Source organism: Micromesistius poutassou, assembly GCF_964030765.1.
Source record: "Micromesistius poutassou genome assembly, chromosome: 16".
NCBI lineage: Eukaryota > Metazoa > Chordata > Actinopteri > Gadiformes > Gadidae > Micromesistius > Micromesistius poutassou.
In genome coordinates, this window is record NC_140286.1 from 6,679,765 (window position 1) to 6,699,764 (window position 20,000).

General features: G+C 46.2%; 1 protein-coding gene across 1 annotated transcript in view; it reads right to left on the minus strand.

Annotated features, from left to right (window-relative positions):
* glis1a (GLIS family zinc finger 1a) overlaps nt 1-14,778 on the minus strand; it is a 21,385-nt gene extending 6,607 nt beyond the window's left edge. Inside the window, exons 1-6 of the mRNA XM_084481464.1 lie at nt 14,723-14,778; nt 13,254-14,523; nt 8,942-9,103; nt 6,861-6,974; nt 3,991-4,156; nt 2,010-2,169 (exon numbers count right to left, since the gene is read on the minus strand). Of these exons, the coding sequence (XP_084337590.1) occupies nt 2,010-2,169; nt 3,991-4,156; nt 6,861-6,974; nt 8,942-9,103; nt 13,254-14,285 (1,634 nt within the window). The 5' untranslated portion in view covers nt 14,286-14,523; nt 14,723-14,778. The remainder of the gene's footprint in view (nt 1-2,009; nt 2,170-3,990; nt 4,157-6,860; nt 6,975-8,941; nt 9,104-13,253; nt 14,524-14,722) is intronic.
* Nucleotides 14,779-20,000: the final 5,222 nt, after the last annotated feature.

Here is a 20,000-nt window from a genome sequence, read left to right on the forward strand (position 1 = left end):
GGTCCTCAAGGTGGACGGGATCTGATGAGCACAGCGTGGCTCCGCCCGGCCGTACAGACAGCGGGCGCACTGTGGACTGTGTAATCCCCCGCTTTTGAAAAACATGTTATTAAGGCCTTTTAACGTCTGAATCGATGTACTGTGCGACCCGGTGTGAGGTTTAGAGAAAAATGTCTCTTTTGATCAAAATATCCTCGACATGAGAAGGAAAAAAAATAAAAAAGAGGAAAAAAATAAAGAAATGCGCTGAATTACTGGACGCACCGTTGGAAAGTAAGGTCTCTAGACGTCGGTATTATCGCAACAAATGTCAAATTGGCACAATCAACTTGATATTAATCCTTGATACACTGCTGTTATTGTGTGTGTTGTGCCAACCAGAATAAAATAACCAGTGGGGCTTAAATCAGAAAAGATTTGCTGCCTAATTATCGGCAGAACCGCGGCCTTGGAGTTGGAGCCTCAGCTGGGACTACTGCAGGTCTTGCTCCGTATACTTTATTGTGCTGTGTGACATGAGCTTAGCGGAGCTGCCAGCTCACACACACACACACACACACACACACATACACATACACAACCATACACAAAACCACACACACACACACACACACACACACACACACACACACACACACACACACACACACACACACACACACACACACATACACAACCATACACAAAACCACACACACACACACACAAACACACACACACACACACACACACACACACACACAACCATACACAGACACACATACACATACACAACCATACACAACCATACACACACACACACACACACACACACACACACACACACACACACAGACACACATACACATACACAACCATACACAGACATACACACACACACACACACACACAGACACACACACACACACACACACACACACACACACACACACACACACACACATACACAAACGTGCCATGGCCTCCACTTGGTCAATCACAGCAACCGCAAGCACATTAACTCTAGTTATGGTGACACACTCATTACCGGCCTCTCTCTCTACACACATGCTTTGTAGATGAAGTAGTGAGTGAGCAAAGTGGGCATGTAATCCTTGAAATAAGTAAGGCAGGGCCACAAGAAAATACCCTGCGCACTGCATATATTTGATCTAAGCCATGAACAATATAGATGGATGGATAGATAGATGGGTGGATGGATATCCTCTACTCTCGACACTCCATCTCTATCCACTACCTCTATCATCTACCCTCTATACTATCATGTACTCTCTATCCTCTAACTATATCTCCATCCATTGTCTATATCTTCTATCTTCTAGCCTCCCCCTCTACCCCTCTACCCTCTCAACCACTACCAGTGAGCATCCATCCAAAATGCAGGACGGGCGGACAGGAATGTTCACACAATGACATCCTAAACAGTTACGGTGTGTGGACTGGCAAGGGGTTTGGAAAAGGAAGGCATCGCAAACAAGAATGCTGTGGAGCTGCAGGGTTTGTTTCCGTTCACAATTCACTCTTTGTCTCTCTTACGCTTTTAACTTTACATTGAGTATTAATGCTTAAGAAAAGCGTATGGATTGAGTTTGAACCCGAGTTTTGCAGATAGGAACAGCGGGGAGAACGGTTCACGTCACACGTGGATTTAATGGCGAAATCGTGCAAAACATTTGTCTTCGATTCACCTCAAGTTGGAAGTAAGAAACGGCTGTGTTTCCAAGTTACGCATCAACCCTGACATTATCAATGAGCGTATACACACAGAGACCAAACACTTACGTTCTGAAACACTTTCCCCCCAAACATATGACTCCACTTATTCCCAGTAGGATCACACATGTACTTAAAATGTCCCCTGGGGGGACCTGTAGATTGATAGATATAGATATATACATCTTTATTAATCAATAAAAACATAATTATTAAATTAACTGCTCCAATGAACAAAGGCGTCACCTGGCAGATTAATCCTGTGTTGTATGGTCCGGGGGTACGGTACTACTCACCCTGCTCCTGTGTGCCCGGGACTCATCAGGGAGGGCAGGGGGCTGTCAGCGGCCCCCAAGGAGGACTCCATCCCGGGGTAACCGGACCGGGACCCTGGGGGCGGGGGTAGGTATTGGGAGCCAGCCCTCTTGTGGAGTGCAGCGCTGCCGGAGTACATGTCTGCAAGACACATGGACGACATCGGCCCGATGTGTAGGAGACATAATGGTGTGTCATTAAATTATTTTTAACACACACACACAAACACACAAACACACAAACACAAGCAGGAACACACACACACACACACACTGGTTGAGACATGCAAACACACAAGCATGCATGCGCCCAAGCGGGCACGGGCACACACACACACACACACACACACACACACACACACACACACACACACACACACACACACCATAGGGACAGGGATGGTTTCACTATGTCATAATCTTCACATAGTGTGCAGTGCTCTAGGTTCTTCGGTACGATTGCCGCGCCGTAGTGGGATAAGAACCGTGCTCCTCCCGGGCATCTCTCACCCCTAAAAACACTGACACACTTGTTTTACCCCGGGTAAACATAGCTTCCATAGCGAGCGGTGTGCCGTTTCGGAGACTTTGCCCTCAAAAGTTCTTCTGGGTAAAAAGCTGTGAGTAGTCTGAAGTAATCGACCCGGACAGCTCTCTCTTGGACGATCCTCACCACCACCAACACCACCGTCCACCTCCCCCCCGCCACCACCACCACCACCACCACTACCACCACCCCTGCTCCCTCCCTCCCTCCCTCCTCTGCTACTCCTCCTTTGCCAGCTGAGACTCAGTGTGGCTGACAGTTTCTTGAGCCCGGTTCAGCCATTCAAAGGAAACGCAAGTACAAAATAAAAAGGGTAAAAAAAGGAGATGAAGAAAAGGGGAGCTTGGCTGGAAAAACTGTTAGAGAGCAAAGGACAGCAGAGGAGAGGAGGAGAGGAGGAAAGGAGATGAGGAGGGGAGGAGTGTAGAGGAGGGAAGGAGATGAGGAGGGGAGGAGAGTAGAGGAGGGAAGGAGATGGGGAGGGGAGGAGAGTAGAGGAGGGAAGGAGATAAGGAGGAGAGGAGAGTAGAGGAGGGAAGGAGATAAGGAGGAGAGGAGAGTAGAGGAGGGAAGGAGATGGGGAGAGGAGGAGAGTAGAGGAGGGAAGGAGATGGGGAGGGGAGGAGAGTAGAGGAGGGAAGGAGGTAAGGAGGAGAGTAGAGGAGGGAAGGAGATGTCAAGGAGAGGAGAGTAGAGGAGGAAAGGAGATGAGGAGGAGAGGAGAGTAGAGGAGCAAAGGAGATGAGGTGGACAGGAGGATACAGGAATGGAGGAGCAAAGGAGAAGACAGTGTTGAGGAGGAGAGAAGAGACGAGGAGAAGAGAGGAGGGGAGAGGAGACGATTAGGGGAAAAGGAGAGGAGAGACGAGGAGATGGGAAGACGGGAGGATAATAGGACAGGAGAGGAGAGTAGAGGAGTAGAGAGGAGAGGGAAACAGAAACTGAGATCCAAGCTGAGACTGCCAAAAGTTTAAATAAATCAGTGTGAACAAGCAACTGAGTAAGCAATTGTATTTTATTTTTTAAAGATTTTCTCATCAATTAAACTGTAATTATAGTCTACATTATACAACATCTATCCCTCCTCTTTCAATGTTGGAGCCGTGGTGCCATGTTAACCTATTTCATCTCCTCTTTCTTATGTACACTGCCTTGAAAGTTGTAATTGTCCCTCTTCCAGGAGAATTTGGGTTCTGTATCTATACCCTGCACTATCCGTCACAATGTCAGGTTTTCAATCTGTTTTCTGTATATCAGTCCATTTGCTCTGTCATTACTTTGTGCATGTTCTCCGTATCGTTCAGCGCTTTCAGCTGCATTGTCATGTATGCAAGGTGCTATACAAACAAAGCTTTGTATCATCATCATCCTCATCATCATTATTATCATTATCATTATGATGATGACGGCGTCCACCTGCAAAGCCGTCCATGCCGGGCCCGGGGGAGTGGTTGCCTTTCATCCCGGCCACAGAGTTCTGTTGGTTGCCGACGGCGACGAGGCCACCGCTGGAGACGTGGAGGTGCTGCCGGGCGAGGCAGTAGCTCAACATGTCCGACTCCAACATGGAGGGCGCCGGGGCCTGTTGCATACGGGAGAGGAAGATACTCAGAGAGGTTAGCGGAGGGATTCTACACAATCACTTTCATATATTAGTGCATGACTTTGAGGTTGCTGTCTGATTTTTTTTTTTTTAACGAATCGTCACTCACACTGAAGAGATTTTGGGCTTAAGGGGAATACGGCGTTGAGCCGTGGCAGGCAAATCTCCCGACCCACAAGATCAGAATCGTCCGTTAAGTTTGAAATTGACAGATATAACTGAACACAATCTTCTTTGGATTAACTTTATTTTTTCTTTATTTGATTTACAATTGTTAGAGAAGGCTCAAGAGAGGGCATTTCAACAGTAATTTGATTCACCAGTACAACGGTAAACACCACAGATTCTGCGTGCGTGAATGCGAAGACGTGCAATTTGATCAAAGCCGATGCTTAGCTGCCTATAACAACAACATGTATTCACCCAACGGCAAATGAATAACGTATTGTCCTGCTTATTGTCTTTCTATTACTCAGATCTATTAAAGATGCAGTGTGTGCTCATCACAGCGGCCATTCTTACTGTTCCATTCTGGCAGAACGGAAACTTTGTAGAAGATGCCTGGTTCTCATTCTTATGTTGTTGTTTCTTTTCGCTTTAGTCCAGCTTTAGCCTGGTACCAAAATCCCCAACTCTTTTTGGGTGACACCATCCAAGAATTGTCGAGAACAAAGTCACTGTGTATTATTCAGCTTTAAGGCAGCGTCCCCCCTGGGCCACAGCAGCTTCCAAAATGGGTCATCTCCAGAACAACTCACACAACCAACCACACACCCATCCACACACCCATTACACCCAACTACACACCAAAACAACAACACACCAATCCACACACCCATTACACCCACACCCACACAACCACAGACCCATTACACCAGAACAACCACAGACCCATTACACCAGAACAACCACAGACCCATTACACCAGAACAACCACAGACCCATTACACCAGACCAACCACAGACCCATTACACCAGACCAACCACAGACCCATTACACCCAACCAACCATTCACCACACCAACCACAGACCTAACCACACACCCAACCAACCACAGACCCATGACACCTAACCAACCATTCACCACACCAACCACAGACCTAACCACACACCCAACCAACCACAGACCCATGACACCTAACCAACCATTCACCACACCAACCACAGACCTAACCACACACCCAACCAACCACACACTCATTCCACCCAACCTACCAGCCATTTTGCATTACCATTTCCAGTGCTTCCGGTTTCAGATGAAATGCGTATTTTTTTCCTCTTAATGCTAAATGGAAAATATGTACAGGAGTTAACAAGCCATGTTTTTCAGAAACCAGTATACGAACGCAAGGGACGCATGGTAGCCACAAAAATAGCTTTAGGCAGACGTCCACGGAAGTCGTTATTCTGTGTTTAGAGTCATTTCCGTTGGTGCAGACCCCAGCAGAGGCGGTTCAGTTTATAGTACGACTATGAATGGACCTTAACCAACCAACCACACTCAACTGACTCATAGTCACCACCAACTAACCAACAAACCACACACTCAACCAAATGAACCACACACCAAACCAACAACTAACCAATCAACCACGCACACTCAACCACCCAAATAAGCAAGCAAGCAACCAAACACACACTCAACCGACTGACCATCAAACCAACCAACCAACCGCACAGGCAACGGCCCGTCCAACGGCCCAAACACAAACACAACAAAACCAGAAAAGAAAATCATAAATATTCAAAGACCCAAAAGAACAAACAAAGGAGTCAGGATTTGGGACATTGGGTATTGGTACTTTGATAAGCGCCTGTAATGGGCGTGACTCATGGGTTTTCCGCTGGAACACTACAATGAATTTGCCAGCAGTCTCTTTGATATCCGGGAGTCCCATGTGGACTGGGCCCAAGCACAAAGCTCTCTGGTCCAAGCTGCGTTAGCCGTGTCACAACTTACACAGCACACCAGGTTCTGTTTAGGGCCTTTCTTTGCCTGACGTGCATGGGAATACAAAGACAAGCTCCAGCGTGGACGACGCTCCATAGAAAACAAACACATCCCAGATAGCAATGAGGGTGGGGGGGGGGGGGGGGGGCATGGAACAATAGCTTTACTATTCTCACTTCCAGGGATCAGTGTGTGTGTGTGTGTGTGTGTGTGTGTGTGTGTGTGTGTGTGTGAGTTAGTGTGTGAGTTAGTGTGTGTCTGTGTGTGTGTGTGAGTTTAATATGTTTCCCTGTCTAGTAAATGCTTCTATTGTAGCAAACATCACACACACATGTGTACGCAGGCATATTGTACTTTCTCTTTTTTTATTTACTATTGTATTAATATAACTTGGCAGAATTTCTCTTCAGGGTAGGTAGGACAATTGCACAGATGTACTTTGAGTGGATTTATTTATATTTTGTGTGTGTATGCTTATATATGTATGTATGTATGTATGTATGTATGTATGTATGTATGTATGTATGTATGTATGTATGTATGTATGTATGTATGTATGTATGTATGTATGTATGCATGTTGGTTTGTATGTGTATGCGCGCATGCGCATGCATGCGTGCGTGCATGCGTGCATGCGTGCATGCGTGCGTGTGATTGTGTTTGTGTGTGTGTGGGTGTCTATGTGTCCTATGAGAGTCTGGCGGTGAGTGAGCGGGGTGCTGCGTGTGTACCTGGGCCTCTCTCTCCTGGTGGCTCCTGGCCGAGTGGGACTTGACGTGCTTGCGCAGGGAGCTGGGGTCCGTGTAGCGCTTGGTGCAGCCAGGGACCTGGCAGGCGTACGGCTTCTGTGAGTGAGGTCACGACCGGCAGTTCAGTTTAGAACAACACCAAAGGATACACAGAAGAGCCCAGGCCAAAAGACAAGACACAAAATGGTGGCGATAAAAACTAACTGAATTGAGTGCTGGTTGAAAGGAAAATAAAACTAAATATGGGTTGGGGATTTCAAAATATTTCAGTGAAACAACGTCAACAGAATACTGTCCTTTGTTATCGCAGGCGCTGAATAGTGTTTACCCTTACTAAACTAACGATATAAGTGTAGTTATAACGTAATCATATTATCACTAGAACAAAAGTCTTGTTGAGCAAATATAAAACGTTGACTCACTTCACTTTTCATCTGTTTGCGTTAGGAGGAAAAGGAAAAAACTGGTAGTAAAATAACAATGAAATATATATTTGTATTTGTTTACTCTTTTTATTAAAACAGAAGAATACAAAATGTATGTGTCAAAGCTAAAGCCTTTTTTGGCTCCTACACAGGCAGAAATAAAAATCGAAGATCTGCCTTAATTCTGGTGTGGGATAAAGTTACTATTTCATGAAATATCGCATCCAACATATACATTCAGATGTGAAAAAAACATTGAGTTATGGCTAACAAAATGTGTCGGTGTTGAGCAACTCCTGCTCAAGGTTGCTGCCCTCAGAACGCTTAAATGTAAAATAATAAATAATAAATCAACTTCAGGTTCATGTATATCTGCCAAATGAAGCCTTTCCAGCTATCCGTCCCACAAACACAAACCGCTACATCGCAATGCTCGACAGCAACCTATTTTTAAGCCCGTTCTTGCAGTAATATCTATTACATTACGTGTCCAGGCAAGATGGAACGTCTTATTGTATCTATGGAATATAGATTTGTCAATCTGCAGTTATGTGTTCCAAAATAATAATTAAAAAAGCCAGTGTGTCATAAATCCGCCAGAGCTCTGACACCAGTTTCCATGCCATGATTGAGCACTCCATGCTCGGAGCCAGCTGTTAATCTCACGTTTATTAGCCGGTTCAAAACCATAAAAGAATTCAGGAAAATGGCTTATGTCTCATGTTGTAGTGCCCACATCATTTAATGTACAATTCTATCCCCTATCCCCAAGACACAGCAATGAAATGGGAGATGTTTTTACTTTTTTGGATTACTGGAATATACTGATGCCACAGCATCATTAAGAATAGTAAAACTCAGCTTTATGGCAGGATTCTGCTAATAGCATGTTGATGCACCGTGCTGAGGAATGTTTTAACTGTATCTCATGCTGTTGTGTGCTCAATAAAATAAGAAGGAAGAGAGCAATAGGAGCCTGGCACAACTAGTTAACAGTCTGTGTGTGTGTGTGTGTGTGTGTGTGTGTGTATGTGTATGTGTATGTGTGTGTGTGTGTGTGTGTGTGTGTGAGCATGCTTGCAAGCTTTCATGCATTTTACCTGGACTGTACTAAAGAGGAGCTGAAGTAGGCATGAACCAATCAGAGAGCAGCTTGCCCACTAGGGGCCTGCTCTTGCCTCTACGACGCAGGAGTCAAACTGAACAAGTACGACCACAGACGGCTGCGATATGACATCACTTCCCGTTAGACATCATTGGTCATACTAGGCCTGATTATGTCATCACTCTGGAGTTGACTAAATGCAGTAAATTTAATTTATCCTTGAATATATGGAATATGGTCTGTGTATGTGTGCGCGTGTGTATGTTTCGCACATTTATGTGCATGCGTGTGTGTGTCTGTGTGTATTAGTGTGTGTATGTATGTGTGCCTTGTGTGTCAGTCACGTGTGTGTGTTTGTGTGTGTGCATGTGTATGTCTGCGCAAGTGTGTGTCTGTTTTTCCCTTGTGTGAGCGTGCTTGTGTGTGTGTGTGTGCATGCATGTGCGTGCGTGTGTGTGTGTGAGCATGTGTGTGTGTTTTTAACTGTGCACGTGCGCGTGTGTGTGTGCGTCCATGCGTGCAGGCAGACCCACCGTGTCCAGGTGGGTGCGCTGGTGCTTGGCGCGGTCGCTGGAGTTGCTGAAGGCCTTGAGGCAGCCGGGGTGCTGGCACACGTAGGGCTTCTCCCCCGTGTGGCTGCGCAGGTGGATCTTCAGGTTCTCCAGCCGCGAGAAGGCCTTGGAGCAGCCCTCGAACTGCAAGAGACGCACGCAGACCGACACAGTGTCACACCACTGAGGAACCATGGGGAGGGTGTTATACGCAATGGACCGCTTTCACTCAGGTGTCATTGTATAACACAGGGTCTGCTCATAAGACTCATTATGGGTCTGCTCCTTTTAGGCATATACATATACATATACATATAGACGCCACATTTAGTCTTTTGAGCTCTGGCCTGTGAATATACTATAATGTTTACATTTCTCATTCATCTACTCGTTGAAATTGGTTGAGAACTGCTAATAGTATAGTGCTTATAACCCAGAAAAATGACAGCTCCTCCTCCGTTTTACTTGTATATGTTCACATACTTGGTGAGGCCAGTCTTTGGCTCAAGGTAAGACACCTCCCCTGCCCCTGCCGTGGTACATAAAAGGAACAGACCCCTAATTTGTGTTATGAGCGACACCAGTGTTCATCCTGCTAGACAGCTCTGGGAAAGGGGTGGATGGTTCATTGTGTACAACCCCCATCGACAATCAATTGCATTTTGGCTTTAAATCGCATTTAAAGCCAGGGAAATCTTTTCTTTCTTTCTCTTCTAGTACAAAGTACAAAGATCAGATCTTGGTATGTTAGGGATGTATTTCACAAGGAGAACATTTAATTACCTTCAAGGCCTACCTACTGTATACAAACATATACACAAGCACCATGACACCATGGAAACTGATACCAATAAACACTCTCACTGCACACCCACACACACACTTATACACAAAAGCATGCATATGCATACACACACACACACACACACACTTGTACATGCACACTTATACACAAACGCATACACACGCCGACACACACGTGCAACAACAAACCTACACAAACACGCCTACACACACACACACACACACCTACACACACAAAGACATGACTACACAAACAACCACACACATACACACACACACACACACACACACACTCACTCAGAGGGCACTAAAAGAGTGAGAAGAGGTTCTGTGGTGGACTCTGGTAAAAGCGTTTTCCTTGGCCGTGCGCCAAGCTCAAAGTAAATGTTACACTCTGCTAGCATCCAGCACGCCTCGCAGGTAGCCGCAGCTCGAACAGTGTGTCCTGCCACACGGCTTTCACACAAAAATGCTACTTCTCTGCAATACCGCAGAAAATGTTAAGGCCAACATCTAACAAATGCGGAGTCACTGTTTCAAAATATCCTCATAAGATTCTCTTCCATTAACAATATATGGAGACATGCTGAGGGACTTTGTTTTTATAGGACTTGACAACGTCACTGTTATTATAAGAATTGCTAAATATGATGTTTTCTTTCAAGGAAAAAAACACTTGATTTAATAATAGCCCGCGGAATAACGGCCAAGCATTGTTTGGAGAAAAAACAAATCAAAACAATTTAAGCATGTGGATAGAAATACTTTTCAAGAGTAGCTCCACGGACATTGGAAGCTTATGAGATTAGGATGTGGTTTTGGAACGGGACATATTGTGTTATGACAATCCACTGTTAAAACAGCTCCAGGTCCTCAGAATTCAACACAGGTACTGGTACAGTATAATAAGACCCTGTGTATTGTAACGAACAATGTCGGTCTCTTCCCAGCCAGTCCACAGAGAGCGAGGAACTGCACTTACCTAACGTTCATTCCATGGGTTTTATTTGGTCTGGCTAATGAGCCAATAAATGTCCTTCAGTTCATTTACTTTAACAAGCTCTAATATAAAAGACCAAGACAGCACTGAATTAATCCAACGCTAGAGAGCAAACAGATCGCCTGCGAGAGAAAAATAAACAAGATTACAACGGATCAACCCGCTGTGATGTTTTAATGGATAATGGTTAACGGTTATCACAGCAGTACTAACACACACCAACGGTATATGAGTTATACACACACACACACACACACACACACACACACACACACACACTAGCAGGCACACACACACACACACACACACACACACACACACACACACACACACACACAAGCAGGCATACACACACAAGCATGAATGCAGACACAAGCATGCATGCAGACACACACACAAACACACATACACACACAGTTAAAACCCTAATGCCTGATGAGGTTTCATGTGTGTAGTAAGGACCATTGTTGGGGGTAATATTCTATTTACTAGGGTAATCGGATAACCATCAACATTTCAAACCGGGACATCATGTCACTTTTCAACAACTTCCAGGCTGTCACACTTTATGCTCATCAATCACCTTTATAGGGTAATTGGAATGGAAATGGTTGAACCAAAGGACACTACTGCATATGCACTTAATCTCCCTAATTCCATCCCCCACCCCTCCCCCCAATGGTAATGACAGTTTAAAAGCAACAGAGAAAAAAATTAAATAACACAATGAAACCTTATCCATGAGATTATACGTGTCTGCTAAGAAGAAACACATTCGTCTTTCTCCCGGTACCAAATTAAGCACAGCTTTATCTCAGCTCTTCAGATTTAATCAATTGATGGACTTTTTTGCCGGGGTACGTCAGCATGGGTTTGAATCTCCACAAGGCCTCTCTGTATGTTAAAGATGGGAATAGGACATTACTGAGAATGCTCTGTCTATTTCTCTTCCCCAAACATACCACATTGTTGACGTCAGTGTTCTGCAAAGACATCAATTTTAATGACATTCCTATTCTTTTCCCTAGACAGCATTCCTCTAACCTCAAGAAAGCGAAAATATCCACAGATGCACTGATCTTCGTGCTGGGATTCAACAGAGACACAGATCATTTATGTTATTGTCAGGTGATTTCTTTCTTGGTATCCCAGTCGTGTCTCATCATCATGGTTTATAGGTGTTGGGTCTCTCTCTGAAAGTCTGCATGTGTCTTAATATAAATGTTTTAACACATTCAAGCATGTGAGCTTAATAACACAGGAGAATGCAGGGAAAAGGTCTGGAGAGTTTTTGAGTACAGTCTGAAAAATGACAGCTCAATTTGAGCCCTGACGTTATGAGCTGGTAAATGAGCAGGAATTAATTAGCAGACACAGAGTTCATTCATAAGAATTAGTAATGTTTCCATTTGACTGCCACAGCAGTGACTTGCTTGCATTCTGGCCTGAGAAGCATAGAGAATCGAAACGACAGCTTCCGCATTAGGACTGTTAGGCACGCCATTCGAGTGTGATAAATATCTCCTTTCTGTCATTAATGCCTTTCAGCATTGCATTCGTCTTATTAATCATGCACAGGCAACACAAACACATTAATATGTTTACAAGCTGGCGGCGCATGAGGTCATTTTGATGCACAAATGTTGTTTTAACACAAAACAGGTCCCTGCCATTTCAAATTGTGGATTAGGGACTAACAGCTAGCATGGGAGTGGTGTGATTGGGAAACTAATGGGTGTGTTGCTAACACCTCATTGATGGCCACATGGAGATGGACTTTACAAGATCTACACAGGTTCCTTATGTGACAGTTGGATTCCGCCTGTTTCGATTTGCCCAGTTTGCGTGTCAGAGAGTATTTAACTGTTGACAGAGCTGAGGGTGAAGGGAGGGCTTGGGGTCATGGTGGAACCCCATAGGACAAGGGTGTCTGTCTGCTCTGTTGGCACTAGGACAGCACAACACCTTAAGATCTTTAGGTGTCAGTATAGAGGGGTTGTTGAGGAAATACAGGTGTACTTGCGGTGGAATATCGGGCATGTTGCCAAACAAGTGATATAAATAATAGTTGAACATGGCACAAATGTAGGTTGTTAGTCACTTTCCCCCCCTGAGGTTTAAAGGTGTCCTCTAAGTCTGAGATTCCCTGGTTCTGGATGACATGGTTGTGAGCGATGGGTGGCTGGGTCAAACAATTGGCTCTTTCAAGCCGGAGGCAACATTGCCAGCCAGCCTGTGACAGAGACGGATCACGTTATATTTGCTACGCAATAGACTTATTTGCAGTAATCGCAGCTGTTGCGCATCATCTCTCGACCCCCTGAAGGTTGAGTTGAGTTGAGTCCCCTGGTGTCAAGGTAAGAGGGAACTCAACGGTTTTCGTAAAATGTTGAAAGATGAATGATTCTCTTTTTAAAATACGTCACAAGTCATGGAAAAGAGCAATGTCAAAAATCGCAAAAAGCACGTCGGCAGAGGGAACAGACTTACCATACATTTATTAGGCTTTTCTCCCGAATGCACCCTCATGTGAATGAGCAGCTTGTAGCGGGCGTTGAAGGGCTTGTGGCGCCGCACGCAGCCCGCCCAGAAACACGTGAACTCCTCCCCCTTGCGCTGGTCGATGTGCGCCTTCTCGATGTGCCGGACCAGCTCCTCCTGGTGGTCGTAGGTGGCGCTGCACTCCACCCAGCGGCAGAATTGGCCCTCCTGCTCCTCCGGCGCCCCGTGGGCCCCGTGGGCCCCGGGGGCCCCGGGGGCCCCGGGGGTATCGCACGAGCGCCGCGGGGAACGGAACAGCAGCGGCGGCGCCGGCTGGACAGCGTCGGGGTCCCCGCTGTGACGACCCGGGTCGCGGCCCTGCTCCGTCGGGGCGCCCTGGCTCTGGTAGAACGGCCCGCCCCTCTGCTGACAGGCGGGCGGGAAGCGCTCCACCTTGCAGGGCGCCGGGTGGTCCGCCGGCTCCTGCTTTATGGAGGGGAAGTCGTCCTGGAGGCCCTGGTGTCGGCGCTGGGAGTCCTCGGCGAGGGGCATCCGGCCTGCCGGGAACCCGCGCGGGGGCGACGTCAGGGTCAGGTGCGAGGGCGGCGAGGAGGAGGAGGCGGAGGAGGAGAGGGAGGACGGCGTGGAGGAGAAACACTGAGCGGCGCCGCCGGGGGAGGGGGAGGAGCCGAGCAAACAGGAGGTGGCCGCGGGGGGCCAGGTGTAGCTCTCATGCCTCCGGGGGACGTTTTTGGGCTCCGTCTGGGCTCCGGCGCCGGGTCCGGCGTCCGGGTCCGTCCTGGCTTTGTAGGAGGAGCAGAAGAAGGAGGCGAAGTCCAGCCCCAAGGGGTTGAGGGACCTGGAGGTCTTGGGGAGGCAGCACACCCCCAGGCCCCCCAGGTGGACGGGGGGCACGGGGTGGCATGTGCCCCCCGGGGAGAGCGGAGGCAGGAAGAAGTCCTCGGGCTCCTCAAACACGCTGCCGCCGAAACCGGGAAGAGTGAGCTGGGCGTCGGCGGGGCCGAGGTCTGGGGGCCACATGCTGGGGCCCCGACTCAAAAAGTGTCTTCTTCTTCTTCTTCGGAAATTGGGTTGATATTGAGTTAGAGGGCCGAGAGCGCACGGCGCTTAGACATCGGCGTTCGATCAAGGGTCCCCGCGGCGTCCTCTGACACACAATGGCGAATGCGACTCTCCTGATTGGCTGCCGCTATATATCCCCATCGGCTCTTTGTAATCTTTTGTCACGTCATGTTCCAAACTGCTGTGTGGTCAGTCGCTGTGGGAGACAAAAAACATATTGTTGAGGCCCAGATATAATACTCTTGGACACATTGCAACACTTTCCAACAAACCCATTATCTCTTTTCGGCTTCAAGGACTCATGCAATAAAATCATATGGACTTCCACTGGAAAAAACTGCAATGAGCTGATGAAAAGCACCCGGTCAGAGTCGAAACCATGTCACACACTTAACTAACTCTCCTTTTTTCCAGAGCCCGGTGGTAATGCTCCGTCTGAAGGGCTCACAGGAGCGGACCTGGTGGACCGCGTAGCGCAGCGGAGTCGCAGAGGAATGAAACCTTAACCCAAACAAACAGGACAGCTGCTGTGTCAACGGGGCCTCAATCAAACGGGTTCTGCGCCTGACACCCCGGCTGGTGTATATTTAGCTTCCTGTGTGGCGTTACGGCGGTAGCTTCCTCCGCTCTGGCGGGATTCAAGGGGGGTGGGGGGGGGGCACCTGGACTCCATACAGCCGTGCACTTGTGCGGCAGGCAGCCAAATTGAGGAAATATATATTTTGTCATCCCCCAAACGTTTGACAAATGATACGGATTGTGAGGAGTCCGTTTAGAGACCCACGGAACAGGACTCTCTGTGCTGACTGCAACCTGCAGTGTAGCGTCTGGAAAATATTGTGCTTTAAACATATGCAGCTTCCTCCCCACCCCACACACACACACACACACACACACACACACACACACACACACACACACACACACACCATCACTTATACAGTAGCCCCTCTGTGCCAAGGTCATTGTATGCCCAGTGGGGGAAAAAAGGGATTTCCAAGGCTAAAGGCTAAGCATCTCCTCGCTTCTTTCTCCGTGAGGACGTGTGTTTTCCCTCCGTCAGCCTTTTTTGACAACAACAAACACCGACACCGCTGCAACCCAAGGCGTAGATTACGTAAAGCCCTGGATTTATACAGGCCTAAAAAAGGCGACTCAAACTGTACGTTTATGTTTCCTGGTATAACCTGGTTTACGGCTTCACGATTTTTCCCGTAAATCGCTGTCGGGGTTCCACTTCCCCCACCACCACCACCACCACCATCACCCACACACCAGCACCGGAGTAAGCACAGGGGGCCCGTCATGGGAAGGAGTGGGGTTGGATCCTAATTAGAGAGGCTGCTGCCCTGTGTCCCTAATGCATCGTCGAGATTCATGGTTCTGATGACGTTGGTTTGGCAAGCCGGGCTTGAAAAAGAGTTTGATAGTAACTCACAGGGACCTGTCTATAGAACGCATATTGGTTTTGTAAATGATAACAGTAATTACTTTAGTCGAACTGGGTTGAGTACACACACACACACACACACACACACACACACACACACACACACACACACACACACACACACAAGCACACACACACACACACACACACACACCCCACAAATTCTCCACTCAGGCAAGGAGAGGCTTTGTAAAGTAGCGGTCTCATGTGGCACTCCTATAAAGACATGCTAACTTGGCTCAGCCATACAACGCTGTGACATGTGAGGACAACTAGTAGTGTACTGTGTATCAACAATACTATTGGTTGGGGGGGGGGAATTACAACCTGTGTTGGGCCTTTGGGTGGAAACTGAGACATGGCAATGTGAACCAAGTGAAAAGCAGTATACACAGGTATTAATCGAGAAGGGTTAACTAATATAAACTACACATATAAACTATGTCAATACTGATTCAGTGCTACAACCTGGAATGATATAAGCCTTCATGGGAAAAGGATTTGGGAGAAATCCAAGAATTATCATGAGGGTCGATTAAAGATCGATGGGTATGTAACATGACAGACCAGTCATGACAGTATGTAATACGCAGAATGCAACGCTGCAACTGAGAGTTCAACTGAGAGTTCAACTGAGAGTCGTGCTGTGTAACTCAATCCTACCAATATGGTCTATGTTGTTATTTGAACACTCTATGTTGTTACTTGAAAAGACACTGGCCTAGAGAGTAAGCAAAACTGAAACCAAATCTTACTTATATTTTGATGAATGCCACAAGAATGCTTCATTGTGGAGCTTATAATGGGATGTGTATCTATTGCTCACTGAGTTTATCTCTCTCTCTCACACACACACACACACACACACACACACACACACACACACACACACACACACACACACACACACACACACTTAAATACCAGTTTTGTCAATGTGACTTTGCCTTTCACCATCCTCTTCATAACCGGTGCCAGCATCCATTCCCAAAACCCCCGACAGACAATGTCTTCTGTCGGCTGCCGGCCTAGAAACACCACCCCCAAACGGGACGGCTCTTGCCCTATTCTCCCGATCAATCCACAACTATCCTATAACACACACTCTGCGCCGCATGGCAGACGCAAACATTTACAAGCAGGTGCAAATGAAAGAAACGTAGACTGTACGCAGAGGGCGGGAAATTCCAGCCAAATGACAGTGGTGGCTGGGTCCCCGAAACCACCAGACACCACAGCACATATAGCCCTGTGAACCCTACACCGGGCCCCGGGCCTATGGCGTGGGCTCCTCCGTGAAGGCCTGGTCAGCGACAGGCTCTGGAAATAGAATCAGACGTCAGACAATGTCTGTACGACTGCTCTCTGAGGAGGCATTGTGTGCTGCACACGTCTGCTGACCTAAAGCCCCCCCGCTACGGCTGTCCAAACCCGGGATGGACTGAACGTGCCGTCCAGGAAAAATGATAGTGAGTGTGAGGGACTTCTGGTGTCGATTTGGGCAGAGAGAGAGAGAGAGAGAAAGAGAGAGAGAGAGAGAGAGAGAGAGAGAGAGAGAGAGAGAGAGAGAGAGAGAGAGAGAGAGAGAGAGAGAGATGAGAGAATGTGTTGGTATCAATCACCAGTTCTATGAGAACCCTGGCAGTAAGAGGGAAACAATGTGCGATGTACGATGGTCGAAGTGTTGGCCTGCCTTCACTCCTCCGAATGATGTCATCATGGGAATACTGCATTCCGCACAGAATGAGAAAACAATGGCCTAATGCAGAGCACCTTTAAATGTTATGAACTGTTAAGGAGAGACACAGTTCTCAGGGATCCTTTAATGTTACGTACGGTTAAAGAGAGAGAGAGACAGTTCTCAGGGATCCTTTAATGTTACATAAGTTAAAAGAGAGAGACACAGTTCTCAGGGATCCTTTAATGTTACATAAGTTAAAAGAGAGGGACAGTTCTCAGGGATCCTTTAATGTTATGCATGGTTAAAGAGAGAGAGACAGTTCTCAGGGATCCTTCTATGTTACATAAGGTTGAAGATAGAGAGACAGTTCTCATGAACAGTTCTCATGTACAATTAAAGAGAGAAAGAGAGTGTTCTCAGTGATCCTTTATGGTTAAAGAGAGAGAGACAGTTCTCAGGGATCCTTTAATGTTACATACAGTTAAAGAGAGAGAAAGACAGTTATCAGGGATCCTGAGAGAGAGAGAGAGAAAGTTCTCAGCAATGCTTTAACGTAAGGTTAAAGAGGGAGAGTTCTCAGCAATCCTTTAATTTTACATACGGTTAAAGAGCAAGAGAGCGAGTTATCATGAATCCTTTGATGCTATGTACAGTTAAAGAGAGAGAGAGATACAGTTATCATGAATCCTTTGATGCTATGTACAGTTAAAGAGAGAGAGAGATACAGTTATCATGAATCCTTTGATGCTACGTTCGGTTAGAGAGAGACAGTTCTCAGGAATCCTTTGATGCTAGATATGGTGAAAGAGAGAGAGATACAGTTTTTAAGAATCCTTTGATGCTACGTATGGTTCAAGAGAGAGAGAGATACAGTTATAATGAATCCTTTGATGCTACGTATGGTTAGAGAGAGACAGTTCTCAGGAATCCTTTGATGCTACGTATGGTTAAAGAGAGAGAGATACAGTTATCATGAATTCTTTGATGCTACGTGCGGTTAGAGAGAGACAGTTCTCAGGAATCTTCAATCCCATTTGAGTTACTCTCAAAGATGGGGGCCATCGTAGGCCTACTACTTAATTCCTTATGCAGTACAATATTATGCGTTTTCACATATTTGACGTCATACCTAAAATCTCTTCTCTGACCATCACAAAGCAACCATGCTACGTATGGTTAAAGAGAGAGAGAGATACAGTTATAATGAATCCTTTGATGCTACGTATGGTTAGAGAGAGACAGTTCTCAGGAATCCTTTGATGCTACGTACGGTTAAAGAGAGAGAGATACAGTTATCATGAATCCTTTGATGCTACGTGCGGTTAAAGAGAGAGAGAGATACAGTTATCATGAATTCTTTGATGCTACGTGCGGTTAGAGAGAGACAGTTCTCAGGAATCTTCAATCCCATTTGAGTTACTCTCAAAGATGGGGGCCATCGTAGGCCTACTACTTAATTCCTTATGCAGTACAATATTATGCGTTTTCACATATTTGATGTCATACCTAAAATCTCTTCTCTGACCATCACAAAGCACTAAAGCCCCCCCCCCCAACCTGTAAAGCTGCTCATGTTTCTATCCATGCTCATGTATCTGACTCAGAACCCCAAAAGACCACAGAGTCATTGAATTTCCTGTAACAATGTCCAACTTTAAGATGCAGATGTATTTTTTCCCTCAGCAAGAGGATTAAACCTTCACAGATGTAATATACATTTTATGTATTTCCCTGGCCACATCAATATAGACCAATATCCCCAAATAAACGTTGTTTTTCCCTCTTCTTCTTGCTAAACCGGCAGACTTAATGACCGTCGGTAGCAGTTCCAGAGATCTTACCCTAACAGAAGAGCCATGGTTGGACACATGCATAACCACTACTATGGGAGAGTAGGTGTTTGTTTCACAAATGTGTGAGATGGGACCCTTCTTTGTGGTTTTTCGGTTGCTTTTTTGATCACTGTCAAAATAGCAAGGGCAGAGGCAAAAAATATTAATGGTACAATTTAGTAGATAGAGAGTAGAGATAATAGAAGCAATTTCAATAGCATTCAAAGAGTCTGAACTACATGAATCAATGCAACTCAATCTATACTTATATATAATACTTATCACACACTCCCACACACACACAAGCACTCACCTCCTTGTAAACCGTTGACAATCCCACCGATGAGTGAGGCTGACTGAATTTAAGTGTTCTTAAGGGTTTGAAAATATTTCCGCGATTGAAAATGCTTAAAAAAACACACACATTGGCACGCACAATGAACACAACCTCTATCTGGCAACTTATGAATAAGTCATAATATCCAGTTGTGTCACTTTTGGATGTTGCAAAATAGTAACGTGGCCAATGAAAATATTTTTCTGAAATATTCAAGTATGTTCTCTTTCTAGGTAACTATAAATCATTTCAAAATGAAATGTAGGCTACATGGGGAAAAAGTGCAAAAATAGGCTCCACTTCTGGTGGTGCCATTACAGACGGATGGGATGCGAAGGTGGTGGTGCCTATCTAGTGAGGCTGACTGGCCTTA